Raw genomic sequence first — 22,505 nt, 5'->3', positions numbered from 1 at the left:
CTCCTGGGGCGGCCAAGTACCTTGTTCTTGGAAACTTTTACTAACAGGAATAGAAGTAACAGTGAACCTCAAAATACTGAAAAAGTGTTGTACGCAACTGAAAAATTCTTTTTTAGAGACACCGATTTACCATCAAAATTGAAGCTGAATTACTGTATTTTGCTATGTCGAATGCATGCTTTTTGCCCAAACTTCTGAGGGAAAAATAAAGATCAGCTTTATACATGGGTACAGTGATCACACGCCACGGGCATAATAATCCTGCGTACAATGCATACAAAGCGTGGGTGCAATGTACTGTAGTTACTTTAAACCGCCCCTACAGTAAATATTTACTAAGAGCTACCATGTGCTAAATATTCTTCTGGGCAAGCGTATACAAGTGGTTAAGAGATAAAGGCAATGAAAACAACCCCAGAAGGGACTAAGGTTGAAGAACTCACCTTCCAACCTGCTGCTGCTTCTGACCACTGCCAAGCACCAGCAATCAAGGCCGCGTGCCCACGGCACATGACGGACACACAGACCCAGGACTGGGGCCGAGAGGCCAACATACGTCTCTGTGGTCAACTGGTTTCCGGTAAGGGTGCCAAGAAGATTCAACGGGAGAAGAGTCTCTTCAACAAAGGGTGCCGGGGCAACCACAAAGCCACGTGCAAAAGAAAGAAGCTGGACCCTTAATTCACACCACGTACAAAAGTTAGCTCAAGATGGACCAAAGGCCTCCAAGGATAAAATTCTTAGGAGGAAATGGGTAAATCTGTAGGAACTCAGATTTGGCAATGGATTCTTAGAATGGGAGAAAGTATTTGCAAATCATACAAGTATATACAATAAGGGACCTTTACCAAGAATATACAAAGAACTCTCATTTAATAATAAAAAGAAAATAGCCCAATTAAAAATGGAGAAAGGATCTGAATATATACTTCTCCAAAGAGGATATACAAATGGCCAACAAGCGCCTGAAAAAATGCTCCCTATCATTAGGAAAATGCAAATCGAAACCCTGAGACGGCACCTGACAGCCGTTAGGATGGTTATAACCCAAATGTCGGATAATAACAAGCACCGGCCACAATGCGGAGAAAGCAGGACTCTGACACACTGCTAGTGGGGGTGTCTGATGGAAAACACACATGATCCAGCAATCAGACTCCTAGACACACGTCAGGAGGTGACAACCTGTGTCCACACACACACACACCTGTACACACGGGGTTACAGGAGCACTACCCACAGCAGCCACAAGGGGGAAACAGCCCAGTGTACCAAGTGAGGGATGGATGAACAGAACACAGTTGGCCCACTGAATGTACTACTTACTACTCAGCCACATAAAGGAACGAAGGACTGATACACGAACAATATGGATGAAACTTGAAAACGTCATGCTAACTAAAGGTCAGTCATACAACACTACATATTAATATGTAATGCTCACAACAAACAGAAAAACAGATTAGTGGGTGGGTACTCAGGGCCGCATGGGCGGGGGTTGGGTGGGCAGTGGGTGAAGGGCACAGGGTTTCTCTTCTGAGCTGACCAAAACCGACTGTGCCGACGGCTGCACACAGCTGTGAACACGCTGAAACAACCGATCCGGACACTAAAAATGGGTGACTTTGGTACAGGAATATACAGCACATGAATTATAAATCAGTGAAGCAGGTTTATTTTTTTTTTTGCAGCATACACCCCAATATAAACCAGGACCTCCTGATGTGTATAAACCTGTTTTTAAAAAATAACTACAGGCAAGACCTCTACTTTCTGATATTCTAGAAATGCAATGGTTTCATTTGTCTGGAATTCAAATATATGAGGTCTATCTGGAAAAAGTCCAGCCATTGTCAATATAACAGGAACAGTTTGCACGGCATCGATGAGAGCTGGCAGCCAAGGCCAGTGGACTGCAATGCACACGCGTGAACAGTGACGACTTCACTGCACTAGTCAGTGGGGGCGGTAGACACTGCTGAGCGCACGGGTATGCTGTGTGGCCATCACATTCAAAATGATTGAGCGAGTAGAGCAACAACTCTGCATCAGGTTTTTGTGTTACACTTGGACACTTCTCCGTGGACACTATTCGGATGTTCCAGAAGGACACGGCTACGGGCAGCTGGTGGTTGGCAGCTTCACTACAACACACCTGCTCATGTATCATGTTTCGTGCAGAGTGTTTTGGGGGAACATCGAGTCACCCAGGTGACTCAGCCCCCCTACAGCCCTGATTTGGTGCCCTGTGACTTTTTGGCTTTTCCCAAAATTAAATCACCTTTGAAAGGACAGAGATTTCAGACCTTCAGTGAGATTCAGGAAAATACGACAGGGCAGCCGATGGCTACTGGGAGATCTGTGTGAGGTCCCAAGGTGCGTACTTTGAAGGGGACTGAGGCATCATTGTCCTGTGTACAGTGTTTCTTGTCTCTTGTGTCTTCCTCAGTACATGCCTCTATTCTTCCTAGTCCATGGCTGGATGCCTCCTAAACAAACTTCATATGTATTCTTTACGGTCAGTATAAGCTCTCAGCACCATAACACAGAGAACGGCTATCTCACCTGCTCCTTTCTTGAAGGAATTGTAAACAGCAGTAAATCTGGGAAACCGGTACAGATTTATGAGTAACCAAATTAACACATTTTAGTCACCTATTATTCAAATCCTTGAAAAAATAATCGGGAAAGCACTAGCAAACAAAAGGGACTCGGAAGGCAGGCAACCCTACATCCAGGAAAAGAAGGGGTGACAGGGACCTTAAGACAGGCTCTGCGCGAGCCCTCACTGCAGCGCCAGCCCCACGAGGAAGCCCCCGTCGGCGTGTGAGACGCAGCGCCCAGCACTGCAGGAAGCGGGAACCGTGTGTACCAAGCCCAGAGGAAAGGGTGCTGCTTGGCTTTTCATTAGCCAGCAATTCTCAAAAAATGGAAGCAAAAAGAAGAAAAACGTGCCAAGAACCAGTAAAATTATTTAAGTCATATCAGTGATAGTTCTCTGGATTAACTTATTAATTCTATCAACTGATACATATTTAGTGCCTACTGTATGCATGGCTACTAGGAAAAATTCTACCTATAAAAGTGCTGTATAAATATACAAAACTTGTATTATAAGCTCCTTTATAACGTACGGTGTGTGTAAGCTATGGTAGTTTTCCATGAAAATGGTCCCCCCAATGCTTGCAACCAGGCACTCAAAACAAGATGACCCTTTCTGGCCTATTAAATTAGCAAAGACTTTTTGTAATACTCAAAGCTAGAAAGAGAATATATAGTAAGGCAGGCACTACTTGTGGCCTATACATTTGTGCAGTCTTCCCAGAAGGGAATATGTAACAATGGACAGTAACCCTCCCTTCTAATTCTAGGTTCAGGAGGTGATCTTACCAGAGCAGCCAGGTCAGAGCTGTGCACCAAGAGGTTCGGTGCCGTGCCACCTAGAACGGTGAGAAACTGGGAGTAACTTCAAAGGTGTCCAGTGCAGCCATAAAATGAAACATGATGGAGCCATGTTACGTGATGCTTCATATTTGTACTAACGTGGCAAATGCGCACAATCAGTTCACATAATAATCACACCCCCCTCAGCCTACACTAGTATTTAAATCCCTCACCACACTTATCGCTAAGGAGGCAGCGCTCAGAACCGAGCGCCACAGACTCGGAAGTACAGCAAACACCCAAGAGTCCTGGCTGCGTCTGTTCCGAACTAAGAGAGCTCTTAACGACTCACTTTTTGCTTCTGAAAAACGCACTTCTGCTTCACAAGTGCACCGTAACCACCACGTAACACGTGATACATTTGAATGATGGCACACGGGTAGATGGCAGAAGTAAATTTATTAGCATTTCTGCACCAGATCATGAATTAGCAGGTTTCCACTCACTTCCTAATCTCTCTTCTCCTTCACTAGATTTTAAATTCCTTGAAGGCTGAGCACATTTTACATTATGCTCACATATAGTAAGAGTTTTACGCCTGCCTAGGGGCGTACGGAAAGGGTCAAGAGATTAAGGGCTCCTTTGAACAGCTCCGACAGAAAAGAGGAAGGACCACTGACACCAACCGAATCAAGGCCAGAGGTACAGGAAGCCAGCACGCTCGGACACTGTGTGTGGGTGGAGACCCTTAAGTCCTAACAGGCAAAGGGCTCAGCAGGGCTCAAGCTTAGCGGAGCCTCCGACTGGGCCACTGTTGAGTGGCAAATCTGTGTAGGGCTGCAGCACAGCCTCTACACTAATGTGACTTTGTAACTGGAACACACAGCCCCCCCAATGCTAGCTACACCTGAGGGTCAGGAGACCAGGTCAGAAGCTCCCGGAGCCTCACTGAGGCTCTCAGAGGGTCTGCCCGGCAGGTAGCCAGGCAGAGCCCACGTCTTTTACCTCCCCCACCGCGGCCCCACGGTCTCGGTTCAGCGCTGCCTGACGCCAGGCATGCACTTCATATAAGGGTGAGTTTGCAGCCCTGGCCAGCGTGGCTCAGTTGGTTGGAGTGTCGTCCTGTGAACTGGAGGGTCACAGGTTCGATGCCTGGTCAGGGCACATGCCTGGGCTGTGGGTTCAGTCCCCAGTCAGGAAGCATGCAGAAGGCAGCTGATCCATGCTCCTCTCCCTCTCTTCCCCTCTCGCTAAAAATCAGTGTGCATGTCCTTAAGTGAGGATTTAAAAAAAAAAAGAGGGAGTCTGCAAAGAAAACGAATAAACAGTACTGGAAGCTCAGTGGGTGAACGGGATGAAGCAGTGAGCCACAGCTAACTGCTGGTCAGCACAACCCAGGACGAGCCCGTCACTCACCCTAACGCAGTCAGGCTCATGACCACCCCTCTGTACCAGTCCTTCCTCAACACACACACACACACACACACACACACACACACACACACTGCTCGGTTTTCTGTTAAGTAACACTTAATATTCAAAGAGCCGAGTGGAACTCGAAGAGCTTCTTTCACAAAGTAAAAGCTCAGTTCTGGGGTTGAAGCTTCATGGCGAATGCTTCCGATGTTTCCAGAAGCACCCCGGCTACTTTACTTCTGATGTCCTACCTCTTCGGAGGCGTGAGCTGGGAAACACGGAAGGCAATGAGACCCCACCACTAGTCAAAACCACTGTTAAGTTCACACACGCATGCACGCACAAGGAGGAGGAATGAGTTCCTTTTGTTTTGGGGGGGTTTTTTTTTGAGGACTGCTCTATTAAAAAAAATTTTTAAGACACCTTAGCGTTTTAGAGAAAAACGAATAAACTACCTAAGGTACTCATATTCCAACCCCGATTTTACTCCACAATGTACACTCATCTCTACAACTCTTGTGTCTCACAGACGGCAACCAAGAGGACCACCTGGAGAGACTTACTCTCGTCTTCAGAAAATAACAGTCTTTGAGGACGGAGTATTCAGACCCCAACCTTGTCTCACCTCTTCGAAATGCTTCCTGACCACTCCGCGGACGAGCACCGCGACGGCCCTCCCAGCGAACTCGCCGGGGACGGGGGGCAAAGCACACCAGCACCGTCTTCAGTCTCGGTGGAGCCGGGCTTCTTGGAGTAGGAGAGACAACCCACTTGCGGGTGATTAAATCGGTCTAACGGGTCACGGCGAACGACGCTTTCTAACAGCGCAGAACAAGAATGACCACCGGAGTGCATCGTGCATTACAAGGTCAAACACTTCCGCACGCTTGTATTCCGGCTGTGCAGCAGACATGCTATCACAAGGCACGTCTCGCGCTGCAGGGCACAGCCAGCCCGCGTCACCGTCACCACCACAGAGGAGGCGCGGTCTCCCCGCCCGCTGCAACTGACGGCTGAGCACAGAAACAAGCAACAAGGAATCTAAAACAGTATTAAGGCAAAAAGTTTGCACGATGAGCTCAGAGGACATTGCAGGGTGGTTTCTTTGTTCCTTTTTTTCCCCTGAAAACGATTCTTTCATCGCTGCTCTATCCTGTGAAGCCTAATTAGTCCAGAAAATACAGCATCCCCCGGCTGCTCGAGTGGGCCCGCGAGGACAGGCTAGGGAGTCCGGCGGCAGAGGGGCACCACTGGCCTGGGACCCCACCCTGGGGGGCAGGGTGTGACGGGAGGAGAGGCAGGCGAGAGCCTAGGCACGGAGCGGCCCTGGGGAAGCACGGCCTCTCCAGGCCGCTTTCTCGTCCGTCTCCACAGCACATGGGGGGCCCAGAGGAGCCCCCCAGCCCCTCCAGCTCTCTCCACTCCTGGAAGTCTCTGCAGGAGCGGCGGCTGCGGGCTGCACTAAACAAATGTTAAAGTCGACCAGCCATAAATAAGACTTGCTGGCATTAGTACATGCTCAGTTCCCGATCTGAACAAGAACTAAATACTTAAGACATTCAAAAAATCAATCCTAAATATTTTCTGACAAAACCAAGTTACATCTACAGTTTTATGTTCCCACACTTATAAAAAACTTTAGGACTGCTAATGATACAATGAAAATAATGCACGTATTAAGTTTTCTTCCAAAATATTCCCACTGAAAGGTTAAAAAGGCTGATAATTTCTACAACTTTACATTTCTAAACCAGCTGTCCTCAAATATGCCTTCTTCAGAACATTCCACCATTCAGCTCTTCCCTCAAACAGCCTGCTCACATGAAAGAAAACCTCCACCTAAAACATCCATTCTGATCATCCTCAACGCTTAGTACCCACCTTTCTCCACAGCAGGTTTATTTCTCCTGAAATTATGCTGAAATGAAATCCACTTACAAAACACTTTGGACAAAATGCCTCATATACTCATAATAGCTTTCCCTTCTAATTTTTTAGATATTATTTATGTATTTTTTAGAGAGGAAAAGAAGAGAGAAAGAGAGGGAGAGAAACATCAATGTGCGGTGGTTGCCTCTCACACACCCCCTTCAAGTGCCCTGTCTGGGAATCGAACCGGCGACCCTTTGATTTGTAGGCTGGCACTCAACCACTGAGCCTCACCAGCCAGGACACAGCTCTCCCTTCTACTCGATAAACGTCTGGCATCCATATAACCCATGAGATTACTACTTCTGCTAAGGTTTGCAAAATAAGACAAGTGACCATCCTTTCGGGTCAAAAACGAATTTCCGTTTTGGCTATGCTGGCAGGGAACGAGCGTTTGAGGACAAACTGTGCGCGAGCACCTGAGCGCGAGGTCTATGGGCGGTGTGGGCGGTAAGGACGTGCAGACCACAGCTGCCTTCCAGAGGGGCAGCGTCCCTGTCTGAAACACGGTGCTTTCAGACACGCCTCACAAAGGGGCAAGCATGTCAGCACAGCATATGAACTGAGGACAGTTACGATTCTAAATAGCAGTGCTATCACTATAAAAGACCATCATAAAGTCAGCCCTTTATTACTGCTGCTGTTTCCAACCTACAAACTGTGTTACCCAGGACAAAGTAAACAATTAAAGAAAACCAGCTGGATCGTCAATTCAAGTAGTTCATGGATACTGAAAATAAATTTTAAGGAAAAAAATTAAGTTAATTTAAAATTTGGCAACAAATTTTCTTTGTATAACATATGAAGTCTCATCAATTTCAATTTGAGTAACAACTCAAAGTAATTCAAAACATAATTTTAATAACTGTACAGAATTCTAATGTGGTTTAAGTTTTCATTTAATTTCACCCAGTTAATTTCAATCCAGAAAAACCACACATCACAGTCTTTCCTGAACACAACATTCGCCAGAGTCAAAAAGCATCTTATGAAAACAGCGACCACTGACATCTTTGCCACCCCTTGCACAGCACTACGCCGGGATCTCGGGAGGGAGGGAGGGCGCCAGGGCATGCGTGGTGACAGTCAGGGGACCCCCTGAGGTTTACCATCAGTAAAAATCGGCCACTCAGTTTCGCAAACGTCTTCAGGGGACAAGGAAATAATGTATCTCAAAGTGAAGCAGGAAAAGCACAGGGCAGTCGCAGACTCATCAAAGTGAGACTGAAGATTAAACACAGAGACACACCCACCCGCCCGCCCCAGGGCAGCCAGCAGCGCAGGAAAAACAGAGACTGACACGGTCACAGGCCGCTAGAAGCGGCCGCGCTCCCCCCTGCTGCGCAAACACGACTCCTACCCACTCCCGCGCTCCCTTGCTGGAGTCGTGCTCGCCACTCGACCTCTTGGCGACACCGGGGCTTTCTGCTCGCTGGCCGAAGCTGGGCGGGGGCGGAATGGAGACGCACAGGACCGGGCCGTGCTCCCCTACCCTGCCGAGAAAACACCGGGCAGCGAAGACCCGCGGCAGCCACTGGCCGGGCTTCTTTTCTGACATCTCTGTGTCCTCCCCAAAGACACAACTTCCAACGACTTACCACCGACCGGCGGCGTGGAAGCATCTTTGAAAAGAACACATACCACCCAGGGAAACGAGAAGGCGTCGAGACAGAAGGCCGTGAGGGAAGAGATAATCGCTGAAGAATGAGGAATTAGGTAACAGGAAGTTGCGAGGGCGAGCGTGTCCAGTGAGCAGCCCAGACCTCGTATCCGCACTTTTCAGGGGGCTCAGAACGAAATCTACAGGACGCAGAGAGAACCCACGGGAAGGCAGTGGAAGCAACTTCTAACAATACAATTAAAGGGAACCACAAAGTCCCTTTCGAGGGACAAGCTGTCCCCACTTCAGCATGTGAGGGAGCTTCTGCCACTGTGGGACCTTGTTACTACCGCCCCGTGTTCCTGCTCCTCTGACCAGCGCCCGCGCGGCACCTGCCCTCGGCACCCACCCTCGCACTGGCCCTGAGCCTCGCCCACCTCCGACAGCGTCCACGGCAGCGCCACAGGTGGACTTCGCCAGGGAGAACGGGTGACACCCAGTGCCGAGACTGAAGTAAGTAGGCTCAAAGGGGACAGCCACCATGAAAGAAAGATCCCCTCGCCTAGGAGGGAAAGGATGGTAAGTGCTTTTACAGGAGTGAAACCCAGGATTTTCAAGTGGACTCACAAGAACCATGCTACATAAAACAAGTAATAAAGTCATTGGTTTAAAAAAAGTTATTTTTAAGTTCATGCAATGTGCTTGACAAGGTCAATAAAAGAGAACAATGAGGCTGTTTTTTAACACAAATACTTGAAATGAAAGAAAGGCTGGAGTCAACGGGAGCAATGTTACATCAGCCTTAACCTCCAAGTGAAGTACGCATTCAAGAAATGAGAAAAATAAACTGTTTCAAAGTAGTTTTAATAGCTCTCCTTGCAATCTCAGGATCTCCTACAACTGACCCAGATGCTAGAAAAAGAAAATTGGAAGGAATGTCTATTTCTGAGTCTAATCACCAACAAGAAATGCTGCTCTCCTCGTCAAGAATCTTTATCAAAAACGGCAAGTGCCCACAGCTGGCAACAAGCAGGAAAACCCTCCTAGAGCCCTGCTGCCTCCCAACCTGCTCTGTGCTCCTCAGCCGTTGCACAACACTCACGTCAACACGCACGGAGCAGATGTTCTGGGCTGGCACCTGCCGCGGCGGCACTCTGGCCAACAAGTGCAGGCCTGCGCTGTGCAGAAACTGTGCGCCGGGGCGGCCTTCCTAGTCGATGGCGCGCCGGCACACGGCACAGGAACAAAGATGGCAGGTGGCGCCTTACTCTGGTCCGTCCCCAAACCAAGTGACCAGGTAGCACAGGCAACTACAAGATCCGTCTCCAAAGTGTTACACCGTGGCATCTGGCACAGTCTGAATGTGCAAGTTGAGCGTTTTAAAAACGGCTGAACACATAAGCAGGAGAAACCCAAATAAACAGACGCAGAGCCCTGGAAGCACCCTCTGCGGGAGACCCGCAGGCAGCCTGTCAGAGGTCAGCTCTGTGCGGGCGAGAGGCGGTGGTGACAGCGAGGGCGGGTAAAAGGGAGCACAACAGCCCGCTCAAGTCATCTGCTTTACAGAGCAGCCACCGTATAATTAACTGCACTTGTTGCTAAGAAAAATATTTCTGAGGTCTTCTTGTTCCGTACACTGCTGTTCACTTCAAGTTGGATGAAGCCCATTACCCTGACCTATTTTTATTATAACAGAGAGAGAGGAAACCTGGCTGAAAAAATACAGGTTTCTTTCGATCGTTGGAGAAACAGTCATTTGTATGGCACAGAACCGCTTTCCTCTGCCCTTTTACTCTTTCCTAAAAATATTCACATCCATCTTATCCCCGAAACTAGTTACACAGAATTGTGACTTCTGACTTCACCATCTGGATAATGAAATCACACGGCTCCTCGGTGTGATTTCTTGCTGGGGGTGTGGAGTGTGCAGCCAGGTCTGAGTTCACGACAAGCCGTGAACTTGGACCAGATCCTTGACCTCTGGGGCTCAGCTTCCTCACCTGTGAAAGATAAATCGTTGCAGGACCTGCCCCATCGCGTTCTTATAAGGATTAAATGGGTTAGGCAAAGAAAGTGCTATACTTGCGTCATTCACTAAGTATTCATTATTACATGTAAAGAAAAACTTAAGGAAGTCAAAATGATTCAAGACTGAATTCACTAACAAATTTACTGAATAAACTTTCTAACAAAACTCCTACCCATGCCAGATGCACAGAGAAAAGGAACAAAACGAATCTTCATTCCACCATGTGCCACTACTTAGAGAAGCTAGTCCTTAAAAGGTCACCCAAGTGCCTGAGGAGGGTCTTAGAATTAAGGAAAATAAAAAGGGACCTTCTTCACAGCCTATACAAACACTGGGTCACAAAGCAAGAAAATGATTCCTGTCTTCCCTTGTAACTACAACTACAGAATTTGAAATTCCTCTGAGCAGGAAAAAGACAGAGAACACCTAGCGGCCCGATTCCTGGACGGCAGAGCCAGGCGGCGGACGGCAGAGCCAGGCGGCGGGCGGCGCGGCGGGCGGCAGGCCGGGCGGCTGCGGCAGCGTTCCCACTGCGGGGCCAGGGGGCAGCAGTCTGCAAGTTCACTGGGGATGCGAAGGACGGGTGAGAGGGCATCCGCGCACACAAACACAGGCACAGAAGAGGGGCATTCCCACTTAGCGTGGTGAGTTTGAGCCCCCAATCCAAACACTTAAAGAAGACATAAAGTTAACTAATAGCGTGTCTAAGGAACAGAATGCAACAAATACTTCGGGTACCAAGTTCCACCTTAGGGCTTCCCGCGGTAGCAAAGTTTTAGACAAATCAAGCCTTTACTTGTGTGCACGTGTGAGCCCGCTCTGCACAATGCTTCCACTAAAGGCCGGTCAAGTGCCCTCGGAGAGGTAGCCCCGCCTGCCCGTGTGCAGAGTCGAAGTGGGTGGCCTGGGGGACAGAGAAGGGCGGGAGACCCCCGGAGAGCCAGCCAGCGCGCATGGGCTTCACTGGCGTCCACTTCCAGACTCGAAAAGGGGCGGAGGGGGAGCGCGTAAGTTCGGCACGGATGCAGGCGATTTCGGCGCGGCCCCGGTTCGGAAGCCCGCGGCCGGGGACGCGGTGCCAGTGCCCGCAGGACCGAGGGGCCCCGCCTTGCTCCTCAGGAGCAGGAGCACAGCCGCAGAGAAGGCCCCCGAGCTGGGCGCTCGGGCGGGGGTCGCTGGGTGGCCCCGGCCGCCGCGCCCGGGTCCCAGCACAGCACCCCGCCCCTCGGCCCGGCCCCGGAGCCTGGATGCAGCCTCGCCACCTGGCGGGAAGCAGAGCCCCCACGCCCCCTCGGCCTCCGACGAGCTCCGGCCGGGACGAGCCCCGCTCCGCGCCGGGGCCGGCGGCAGCCGCGCTCACCTCGCCGCGCGGTAGCGCTCGGGCTCCGGCTCGGGTTCCGCCGGCGGCGGCGGCTCCTCCATGGCGGCGGCGGGGGTGACGGCGAAGGCGGGTGGGGGGACCAGCGCGGCGGCGGCGGCGGCTTCTCTCATCCGTGCGCGGAGCCCCGCATAGCCGCGGCGGGCAGGGAGCTGCAGCCTAGCGCGGGGGCCGGGGCCCTGAGTGCGGGGGTGACGGGCTCCGCCTCCGCCCCTAGCCCGCCGCAGGGGCCGCTCGCGCCGCGGCCATCTTGAGAACGGCAACCGGCCGGCGCCGGGCTACGGCGGGCGGCGAGGGACAAGCCTCCCCGGGCGGCGGCGGCGGCGGCGGCGGCGGCGGGCGCGGGGGCGGACGGGCGGGGGAGCGGGCGGGGGAGCCGGCGAGGGAGGGGCCTCCGGCGGCCGGCGGCGGGGGCGCGGCAGGGTTAGTCCCGCGCTGCGGTCTCGCCCCCGGGAGGGCGCGAAGGGCTGTGCGCACCGGGCCCCAGGTGGCCGCGTGGGGCGTGTGCGGAGGACCCCGCGAGCGCCGGCGCGGCCTCGAGGAGGCGGCGACGGATGACTTTTAAGTGCTTTGTAAACTTCAGCAAGTGGATCGCCGCCAAGGGTGATGCCATCCTCAGAAATAGGGTTCGGTGGAACGCGGGCGCTCACGGGTCCCACGCAGGCCAGGAGGCTTTGGGGGGGGTCTGAGAGTCCTGGGGCGGGGAGTCCGCTCTGATGGAAGCGCAGTCTTCACTGTGCATGGGAAACTCAGTTGTTTGACACCGTTAAAACAAAGATTCTGGAAACGCCCAACAGGAAAGTTAGCCTCTTACTCAGAGGGCAGAAAAAGGGTACTGATGTAACCTCAGCGTCGCAGGCTGGGCGTCCGTCCTCCAGGTGCGCGTGCTCCCGCAGCCCAGGGGAGAAAGCCGTTGGAAAGGCGATTCCATAAAGCACACGTCCCCACACACGCGCGCACAAAGAGATGATTTCAGACACTACAAACACTGTATCGTGTTCTCTTAGCACTTGAGCTTCACGGTGTCAAGTTGCAAATATTTGTAAAATTTTCCATAAGGGTGAAGTCCACGGTTCATTCAAAAAGAGCATCACTTAAAATTAAGTACATGTCTATTCATTCAAATGTGCTGGTTTTTAAAACCTCATTTGGTTGAGCTTGAATATGTAAAATACACATTTTTAACAAATGTTGGTAAGAAAACTGGCCAAGACGAAAAACCTTAAATATTATATTTAAAGGCCCATTGTAAAACTAGCTATGTTGCACTCCAGGTACATTACAGAAATTTCTCTGTAATTGAAGAACTCACTCGATCTATTTTCTTTGCCACGGTAGACTGTATTACATACATGGTGTGACAGGGCTGAATTTCAGAATTAGCATTCATTTTATTTTTTCAACATTCATTCCACAAACACGAAATTTGTGTGTGTGTGCCAGGAACTGTGCGAGGTGGTGGGGATACCGTGAGCAAAACACACACAGTCCTTTGCCAGCACAGCTAACATCCCAGTTCAGTGAGAGAAAGCAAGTAAATCTACAGCCTATCAGAATGGAAAGGAGAGGGAGAGGGCAATGCTATTTTACACAATTGGTGACAACAGAGTTAAATGATGCGGTCTTACAAATCGTCCCAAAGAAAATTGTAATACGTGAACACGCTGAATTTCACATTTTCTTTACAAATAGTGGCATGGCCAAATGATTTCACTTTATCCTCACTCGCAGAAGTATTTTCATGTTTTGGATAAGTCACTGTTCACAAATAGCTCCTGAGCCACTGTAAGCCAGGGGCCTGGCCTCAGCTCTGCAGGCTTGTAAATCTGTGATATTCCATGAGGACATCAGCATCTCGGTGAGGAGTGGTTTGTTGTCATTTTAATTTCCACTGGGGGGTGCTGTCTGTTTTGGCAGGAACCAAACAAATTTACATTTAATCGTGCAAGGAAGGCATCACGTGTGGAAACCTCCATTAACTAATACTAAATATTCAGTTCAGATCCAGGCAACTTTTTCTTCATTCAAGTTAATTCTGTGTACGGCATCAACCTTTTGTTGCTATTTGTGTTGTGCTCCTCGTCTGTGCCAGTCCAGCGCAGCAAGTCCGTGTTTCGGATGTCAAGATCTAACGCATGTCCTCCTGCCCCACACTAACCTCACACCCGCCGCTCGCTTGTGTTCTCCCACTGGGTGAGCCGCAGCCCCTTCACGCAGTCAGAGCTCCGAACAGCCATTCCCCCCGCCCCCGGCTACAGGGTCCATACCCCCCTGGAAACCAGTCACTTCTCTCCGTCCTCACTGGTTCAGACAGCTGGCGTGTCTCCCCGGAACAGCCGCCCCGTCTCCCGGGCGCCCTGCCTCCGTCTGTGTGCTCACGCCCCCACCCCGTCTGCTCCCTCACTGCAGTCACCATAACCTGCCTGGATCTCCATGAAACTCGTCCCTTGCATACCTAACTCATTTTATTGACGTCTCACTGCCGTCAGAACCAAGTCCTTGACAGACTGAGCTGGGCCGAGGGCTGTGCGGAAGGAGTCGCTGTTCCATCCCAGCAGCCCTCCCTGGCGGAGGCAGACCTGCTGCTCACGAGGCCGCATCCCACCTGGGGGAGCGTGCACGCGGCAGGAACGAGAGGCGGGCATTCCGGCATCCACTGCAACGATAACTTACAAACAGTTCTTCAGCCCCGGCCGCTGTGGCTCAGCAGGTTAAGCGCAGGCCTGGGAACCAAAGGATGGCCAGTTCAATCCCCAGTCAGGGCACATGCCTGGGTTGCGAGCCAGGTCCCAAGCTGGGGGGCAGGTAAGAGGCAACCACACATTGATGTTTCTCTCCCTCTCTTTCTCCTTCCCCTCCCCTCTCTAAACATAATAACATCCTTTAAAAAAATAGTTCCTCGAAGAGATAAACAGATTTTATAAACTATACGCATCATTGATAGGTCAGCTATCAGGGCATCCTTAGCATATCAAGGCTAGGGTATTAAGCAGAAAGTCAATTTTATGAATTTTTTGCAAGATGATTCGAAAAGATTCTTGTGCTAACTATGCTGTCAATAGGGTTATAGCTTTGTTATTTTTAAAAAACAAAGGCTATAGGTTTTTAAATCAGTATGAGCACGGTGCTGCATTGCACCAGACCACGCTTCTCCCGTCCCCCAGGATTAGTGACCCTGTGCAGAAGCTGAGACACAGCCCTCGCCGGCCCTGCCCCCTCCTGGCCAGGGGCTCCTGGCAGCTGGGCTGAGCTCTGCGGAGGCAGGAAGACAAGAGCGCAGACCTCCAGGCTGCTCTGGCCAGGGGTGGCGGACTCACTTCAGCCCCCGGCACACGAAGGTCCACCCAGCAAGGGAGCAATGCAGCCTCCCGCCCAGCAAGGGGAAGCCAAGCCAAGGTCACACGCATTCCTGTTCTCTCCTGCAGCCAGCCGCAATGATATCTACATGAACGAGTGAGACACCCAAAAATAAGTAGTTACCACACTGCTTAAAATTGTTGACACTACTACAGATGTCCTCATTCCTGCCCCTCCCATTTTCCCCGCCTCCACCCAGCCCCACCCCCCACTTCACCACATCCTTGTCTGCGTCCATGAGCTACGCGTGTATGTTCTTCAACGAATCTCTTCCAGCCCCTCCCACACCCCTCCCCGCACTTTTTAAACAGTGCTCAAAACACTGAAGTTTCATCATCCTCTGCTGAGTAGTGGGAAGTCACAGAAAACTTCCCCTGGTTTTCTGAGAGATAATTTGCCTCCTTCAGTTAATTCTCCACCAGGCTACAAATCACCCACTTCAGAGACTTTCTCCTCTGTACAAACAAAGGGTCTAAAAGGAGCCCCCGAGGGCTCCGAGTCCTTAAGCAAAGGATCGAAAGCTACCGTCTTTCTTCATGGTTAGAATAGTGTGCGTGAAAGTAACCGAGGGAAAGGCCGCGGCCTCCACCCGGTGAGGAGTGTGAGGGGCGCCAGCCAAGCGGCCTTCCACAGGGAGGGGGGAGCCCACCTCGCCCTCCATTTCCTTCTCTGCTCCCCCTCCAGGATGCTGCTATTAGACCCCGCTATTGGGTCAATAGCTGGCTTTAAAAAATGAAATCCCTGAGGGAGCTCACTCTTCTTGCTAGACAAAAACGTCCGTCATTCCCCACCAACACGTCCACAGAACGCACCAGGACCTCATCCTTTCGTTTCTCTTTCCGAGGCCCAGGTGCAAGTTTAGAGAACTGGCAAGCCGCCTGCGGCAGCTCCTGAACTGTTTTCAGGTCCCTTCGAGTCAGCAAGCGCCTGCTCTGCCCACCGCCCGGAAGCAGGATCGGAACCTCTAGACTCGGGAACCGGTGACTCACCCTGCAGTGCAGCTCCCTGCCCTCGGCCAGGGCCTCCTGCTCTGTGCTCCCACGTGACAAAGTCAGTTCTCCTTCCACACGCAGCCCGGGCTCCCACCCCCCTCTCCGAAGACTTCCCTGAGCGCCACCGCCAGCCTGCCCCACCCCGACAGCAGGAGCCCTCCTGGACGACCCCACGGCACGTGGGCAAGCCCTGCGGCACCGTCCACCTACCTACCTATCTTCGTCTAGGTACTCGGTGATCACATGTGTGCTTCTTGCCCTGTGACCTTCTCAAGAGCAAGCAATATTTCCTGCTATCACGACATCTTCAGCGCCTAGAGTAGCAAACACCCTGTAGAGTAGTGCATGTTCAGCAGCCTGCCTGTTGGAAAAACGGACTCAGTGAGTATCTGAATGGATGGGTGGGTCTAACTGGGGACATGAGCCTCAGGCAGGCACATCACTGCGATACAAGCAGACTCAGAAGCGTCACGAGGTAGATCTTAAAAAACACAAAGGCTGTTGTAAAGAGACAACTAAGGTGAACGCCAGTAAACAAGAAAAGCTACGCAAAAAAACAGGCACTCAGGATGAGGGGTAAAAGCCATGCTACCCCGTGTGGAGCCTGCGGTCACCAAACCTCAGAAGACCAGAGTTAACCTGGGTTCCTACGCCCACGGCGGGGCATCTAGCGCCCCCGTGGCCGCCAGTGTGCGTGCGTTTAGCGCCCACAGCCACGAGGCCCTCGCGGTGCGCTGGCTGGAGTGGGCGCGCAGTTGCCACAGGTGAACACTGCGGTGGGGGTTACACACTGATTCTTACTGAGATCCAACGTGGACAGACGTCAGACACATTTTCAGCCAAAGGACTCATAACCCAAGGCCAAACATGAGGTCTACAGGATGGAAAACCCAGTCGTCCGAAGTGTGCACGTTCACAGTTCCGCTACAGCGCAGCATCCTTCCGTCGGAAACGTCCCCTGAAGCTTCCGAATCTGCGTGTCTTCTCAGAGCAGGACTTTTCTCTGCATCGGTCACAAAAGCATCCAAGGCTTGAATTTCTTCATTCCACAAAGCGTCCTGTTCCATGTTTTGCCAACTCCTCCTCTTAGGAAGGTACTGTTTGTCGTAATTCCAAACCTGCCTTTCTAACATGTCTCCCCCGTGCTCGGTGCACAGCTCCATAGAGGAAGTCTCTTCGCCATTTGAAAACGACTGGTTTTTGTGGTTCTCCCTCCAAATGGCAACAACAAAAGTCTTTGAAAATTTTTTCGAGCTTAGTTATCCTCTTCCCCGACTTTCTCCAGACTTGGCTAGGATAGGCTGGAGATAACTCCAGTGGAAGGTATTTCTTATAAGGGCTTACGTTATAATTCAGATTTGATTAGAGTGGTTCTGGTTAAACAGAGAATTTGAAATCATAACCTCAGGACATGTTTAGTTCAAATACATTGCCAAATATAATTAAAGGATATTTAACGAAGAATGTTCCATGGTGAATTTTTCTCTTTAAACAAAGGACATGATGTATTCACAGCGACCAGAATCACTCGCCAGTGTAAAAGCTTAAGTCTTGGTTATTGAGACCACTGCTTTTCCAAATGTGAAATGTACACCCATTACCTGGAGACTCTGTTCAAGTGTACACTCCCCCGTCAGCAGGTTCAAGGGGAAACCAGAGGGTCTGCATCTCTAACGAGCTCCCAAGCACCTAGGGTGCTGCCTGCGGGGGGGACCGCCCAGCGCAGAGGGGCTGTGTTACATCTCTATCATGCGTCTCTGCTTGGACGGATGACAGGCCTCTGCTTACAGAAAATGGCCAAGAAAAAAGACAGAGTGTTCATTTCAAGCAGAGACAACGGAGACCCCTGGCCAGGTGTGCTCAGCAAGTATGTGGTGATGCGGGTGTGGTGGGGGGAACTGTGTCCTTCAGAAGGGCATGTTGATGTCTTAACCCCAGTCCCTGTAAAGGCGGCCTTACTTGGAAATGGGATCTTTGCAGGTGTGTTTAAGATACAGGTTGAAATGAGGTCATACCAGAGTAAGGTTGGCCCCTCCTTCAATGCAAGCGACATCCTTCTGAGAAAAGCAGAAAAGGCACAAAGACAGGCACGCACAGAGGGAAGGCGATGCGAAGGGACACAGGGAGAAGGCCCCGTGACGATGCAGGCAGAGGGTGGTGCGATGCACCTACAAGCCAAGGGTCACCGGCCACCACCAGGGGCAAGGAAGAGGCAGGGAAGGACCCCCTACTCCAGGGGGAGCATGGTCCTGCCAGCACCTGGATTTTGGACTTCCAACTTCCAGCACTGTGAGAGCAGAAATGTCTATTGTTCGAAGCCACTTGGTTAGCGGAACTTTGTCACTCAGCCCCGGGAAGCTCACATGGCTGGGAGGACCCACAGCCACTGGGGAAATCACCGTGAGAGCAGTGGGCATGCGGCGGGAGGACACCAACATGACAACAGTTGTGAAACAAAGTGTCCACGTGCTTGGCAGGCTCATGGAAGAGTGCACTCATGTGACCTTAGAGGACCTTGTAAGATGCCTGTGTACAAAAGAAATCTGTTCACATTAGGTTCTAGCAGGATTATTAAAAGAGACAGAGGCTGATTTGGACAATAAGATATACGAGGTCTGTCCAGAAGGCATCCAGCCATGTACTATGAAGAACAGAGACATGTACTGAAGAAGACACAAGAGACAAGAAACACTGTACACAGAACAATGACGCCTCAGTCCCCTTCAAAGTGGGCACCTTGGGACCTTGCACAGTTCTCCTAATCGCCATCAGCTGCCCCGTCGTATTTTCCTGAATCTCACTGATGGTCTGAAATCTCTTCCCTTTCAAAGGTGGTTTTAGTTTTGGGAAAAGCCAGAAGTCACAGGGCACCAAGTCAGGGCCGTAGCGGGGGCTTGGTCACCTGGGTGATTCGATGTTTCGCCAAAATACTCTGCACGAGATGCAGGTGCAATGCGTGAGCGGGCACGTCGTCGTGATGAAGCTGCCAATCACCAGCGGCCCATAGCTGCGGCCTTCTGAGTCATCTGACTAGTTTCCTTGGAGGAATTTGCTTAACAGAAAATTTGACGTCGATCCATTGCTCTACGCGCTCAGCCATTTTGAATGCGACGGCCACACAGTGCACAGGCTCACTCAACGGCACCTACCGCCCCCACTGACGAGTGCAGTGAGGTCATCACTGTTCACGCATGAGCACTCCAGCCCACTCGCCTTGGCTGCCAGCTCACATCGCGGTCGCGCGAACCTGGTTACGCTGACAATGGCTGGACTTCTTTCAGGCAGGCCTCAGGGATCAGGGGGTCTTCCCTGTGGCTATGTGGAGGAATCATCTTGGGGGGGGGGTTGTTAAAAAACATTAGTGCTTGGGTCCCACCCCCGTCTCCCACATCTGAACTTAAGTGAGACGGGGCCCCAGCAAGCAAAGGCGAGGAAACCCCTCAGGCAACTGCAGGGCCCAGCCCGAGCTGGGTCCACTGCGACAGATGCAAGCCCCGAACTGCAGACGGGCGTCGGAGACACAGTCCGAGAGCACCCCTCCCCCACTGCCCTCCTCGGGGCCACCCCGAACACCACTGGGTGGCCAGAGTTGGGAATGCGGGGCTGAGATCACCCGCAACGGGCCCTCATGGGAAGCCGGGACCTGGGCACTGCCCGCCCACGTGGGTGCTGTGCGCCCATCTGGTTTCTTTTCCTCGCGGATCGTACACCTGTAAGCGGTTGTTGGGCGTATCTCGTCCAGTGTTCCAGTTGCTCATCGTGGGCGGGTGCACCCCCGCCCCAGGGCCCCCGCAGCACACCACCACCGCTAACTGGGGGGCCTGAGACAGCAGGACTCCGTTCCTTCCCAGTCCCGATGTCCGGGAGGGTGAGACCAAGGCTCCAGCAGGGCGGGGGCCTCCCCGCAGAGGAAGAACCTGTTCTTCGCCTCCCTCCCGGGCCCGGTGGTGGCCAGCCACCCCCGGCATCCGTTGGCTCACAGCCGCGTAACTCCAGCCCCCAGCTCTCCTGTCGCACGCCATCCTCTCTGGCTGCGTCAGTTCTCTGACAGGGACACCGGTTTCCTGCACAAGAACACAAGATTGAGGGTCCACGGACCTCCTCTGACGCAGTGACATCTGCAATTACCCCACTTCCCACTGTGGTCGCGTTCCGAGGTGCCAGGCAGGGCACGGACTGCACGGTGACACTATTCAGCCCAGCACGATGGTTTGGTGTGGTCCCAGCTCCTCCAAAACACCCCCAGACAGAAGTTCTCACTTGACTTACAAACTCCTGGCCAGAGGCTCGGCTCCCAGGTGCTCCCGTGCCCTGCACCACACTCCACACTCGCACATGGCGCTCAACCAGGTAACCAAGGAATCTGGAGGTGCGGGCTTCAGGGCCCTCCCAGGCCCCGAGGGGTCAGAGTCTCCGGGGTGCAGACGGGGAGCCTGCCACCCCAAGGCCCCTGGGTCGCCCCAGTGGGGTCGGGCCTCGTCCTGCATGCTGGGAGAAACTGCCGTGGGGCTGGCTGCACGTGCTTTGTGGGAGGAGCTGAGTTCAGTTCTCAGGGGGCCTCTTACTCAGGGTTCCCCGGGGAAACAGAACCAATGTGTGAGCTCCTGAGTCGGGGATGGATGGATGGATGGATGGATAGATAAAATTTAAGGGACTGGCTCATAAATTTATGGAGGCTGACAAGCCCAAACTCTACCACGCGGGCTGGCAGCTGGGGACCGAGGAGAGAGCAGACGATGCAGATGAGGTCCCGGCTTCCCACGGGCGGGAGTCTCTCCTGCTGGTGGGGGGGGGGGTCTCGTTCTACGCAGGCCTTCGACTGAGTGGACAGGGCCCGCCCCCATGATGGAGGGCAGTCTGCTTTACTCCCAGTCCGCCAAATGTAACATTAATCTCACTCCAAAATACCCTCCCGGAAATATCCAGAATAATGTCTGACCAGGTACCCGGGCACCGCAGCCCCGCCAACACGTAACACTAATCACAGCACAGGGGTCTCGCTGAGCCGAGCACTGAGCAGGGAGTAAGGGGGCTGCGGGGGGAGGTAGGAGCAAGCCGGCCACCCTGGGTTCGTGCATCTCCAAGCAGGACCCTCACGCCACCGCCACCGGCACCGGAGGTCTGTGCGGAAATGCAAGTCACCAAGTCCCATCCGGGGGTCAGGGAATCGGAACCCGGGGCAGGACCCAGGCATTTATAGTTTAAACAAATTCCCCAGATCATATTTGTAAGTAATGTCATAAATATTACATGAAATACACTGTATGTTTGCTAAACATATGTAACATCTCCATTATAAGTTAAAATTCACATATACAATAGTATGAACGTATTGTGTAAACATTACGTAAGTGTGTTTACATTACAAACCCTATCCGCCACTGTGGGAACCAGAGACAGTGGTCCTGTTAGGTCTTGGGGTTTTTTCCCGCCCGTGCTCTAACTGTGCACCTGCAACTGCAGAGCGAGTTGAGACACTGTATCGACCGGCGGACCGCAGCGCTGGAACTGTCACGTGTCCACTTTACCATGTGACTCATACAGCCCTACGTGGGCCTTTCTGGAAGGAGGCAGGAGGCGGCATTTGGCCAGGGCCTTGAGAAAGCCATGGGGTGTCACAGGTAGGAGGGTGGGAAGGCAGCGAAGGAGCAGGAAGGACAGCGAGCAAAGGTACCTGCGGGGCCTGGGGACAGCGGCGGTTCAGAGGACGTGGTGACAAGGGTGGGGGGATGGGCGGGGATCAGCAGCGAAGCGAGTCCCACGTCAGCCTGTTCCTCGTGCGGGCATCGCTCACTGCAGCGGGGCCCGGCGGGCCCCAAAGGTCCGTTCCCCGGGGTGGAGTCTTCACTTAGACCCCGGTGCAAAGCACACTGCCACAGCAGCAGGGTGGATTACGACGCAGCGGCAGTCCCCTGGTTTCCTAGCAGCGGCAGAGTGACGATGTCGTAGGGGAGGGTTTTAGCCTCTGTGCATGTGTCAAAGCCGTGGAAACCGACAGCTGAGACTATAAATCTCCCCCCCACAAAACTGGTCCGTCTCTGGGGTGACTCATTCTGATCAGACCCCGTCGGGGCCCTGTCACTGCGGGGTGGGGGACAGTGTGGCAGCAGGACTCCAGGGTGAGCCTCGGACTCCTAAGCAACTTCTTGTCCCTGCTGCCGCCAGGCTGAGGCTGCTGTCACCCTAGGTTATTGGCAGGGCGTGTCGGTGACCTGCCCCGACACCTGGGCCACGCGAGGCAGGTGTGTTGGGGAGTGCTCTGGTTACGTCATCCGGGTTCCGGGTTCCTCCTTCTCTTTGGAAATCGCTAAGACCAAGGTGCTCGGCAACATGAAATAAGGCGCTTATCAAGATGGAAATGCAGGCATGACACAAGGTGGAGATGACCCTGTCTTCCACGCAGAGGCTCCCGTGTGGCCC

At 52.5% G+C, this 22,505-nt stretch overlaps 1 protein-coding gene across 2 annotated transcripts in view; it reads right to left on the bottom strand.

The window, feature by feature from the left end:
• The window catches only part of MAP3K4 (mitogen-activated protein kinase kinase kinase 4), an 84,133-nt gene extending 72,070 nt beyond the window's left edge, over nt 1–12,063 (bottom strand). For both annotated transcript variants that reach the window (XM_045843077.1, XM_045843078.1), the window contains exon 1: nt 11,719–12,063. In XM_045843077.1, the coding sequence (XP_045699033.1) occupies nt 11,719–11,849 (131 nt within the window). In that variant the 5' untranslated portion in view covers nt 11,850–12,063. The remainder of the gene's footprint in view (nt 1–11,718) is intronic.
• Between the last annotated feature and the right edge of the window lie 10,442 nt (nt 12,064–22,505).

This window comes from Phyllostomus hastatus, unplaced genomic scaffold, assembly GCF_019186645.2.
Source record: "Phyllostomus hastatus isolate PE091 unplaced genomic scaffold, TTU_PhHast_1.1 phas_contig_40, whole genome shotgun sequence".
Classification (NCBI taxonomy): domain Eukaryota; kingdom Metazoa; phylum Chordata; class Mammalia; order Chiroptera; family Phyllostomidae; genus Phyllostomus; species Phyllostomus hastatus.
The sequence above is the reverse complement of the archived record's forward strand: the minus strand, read 5'-3'. Positions and strand labels throughout refer to the sequence as shown.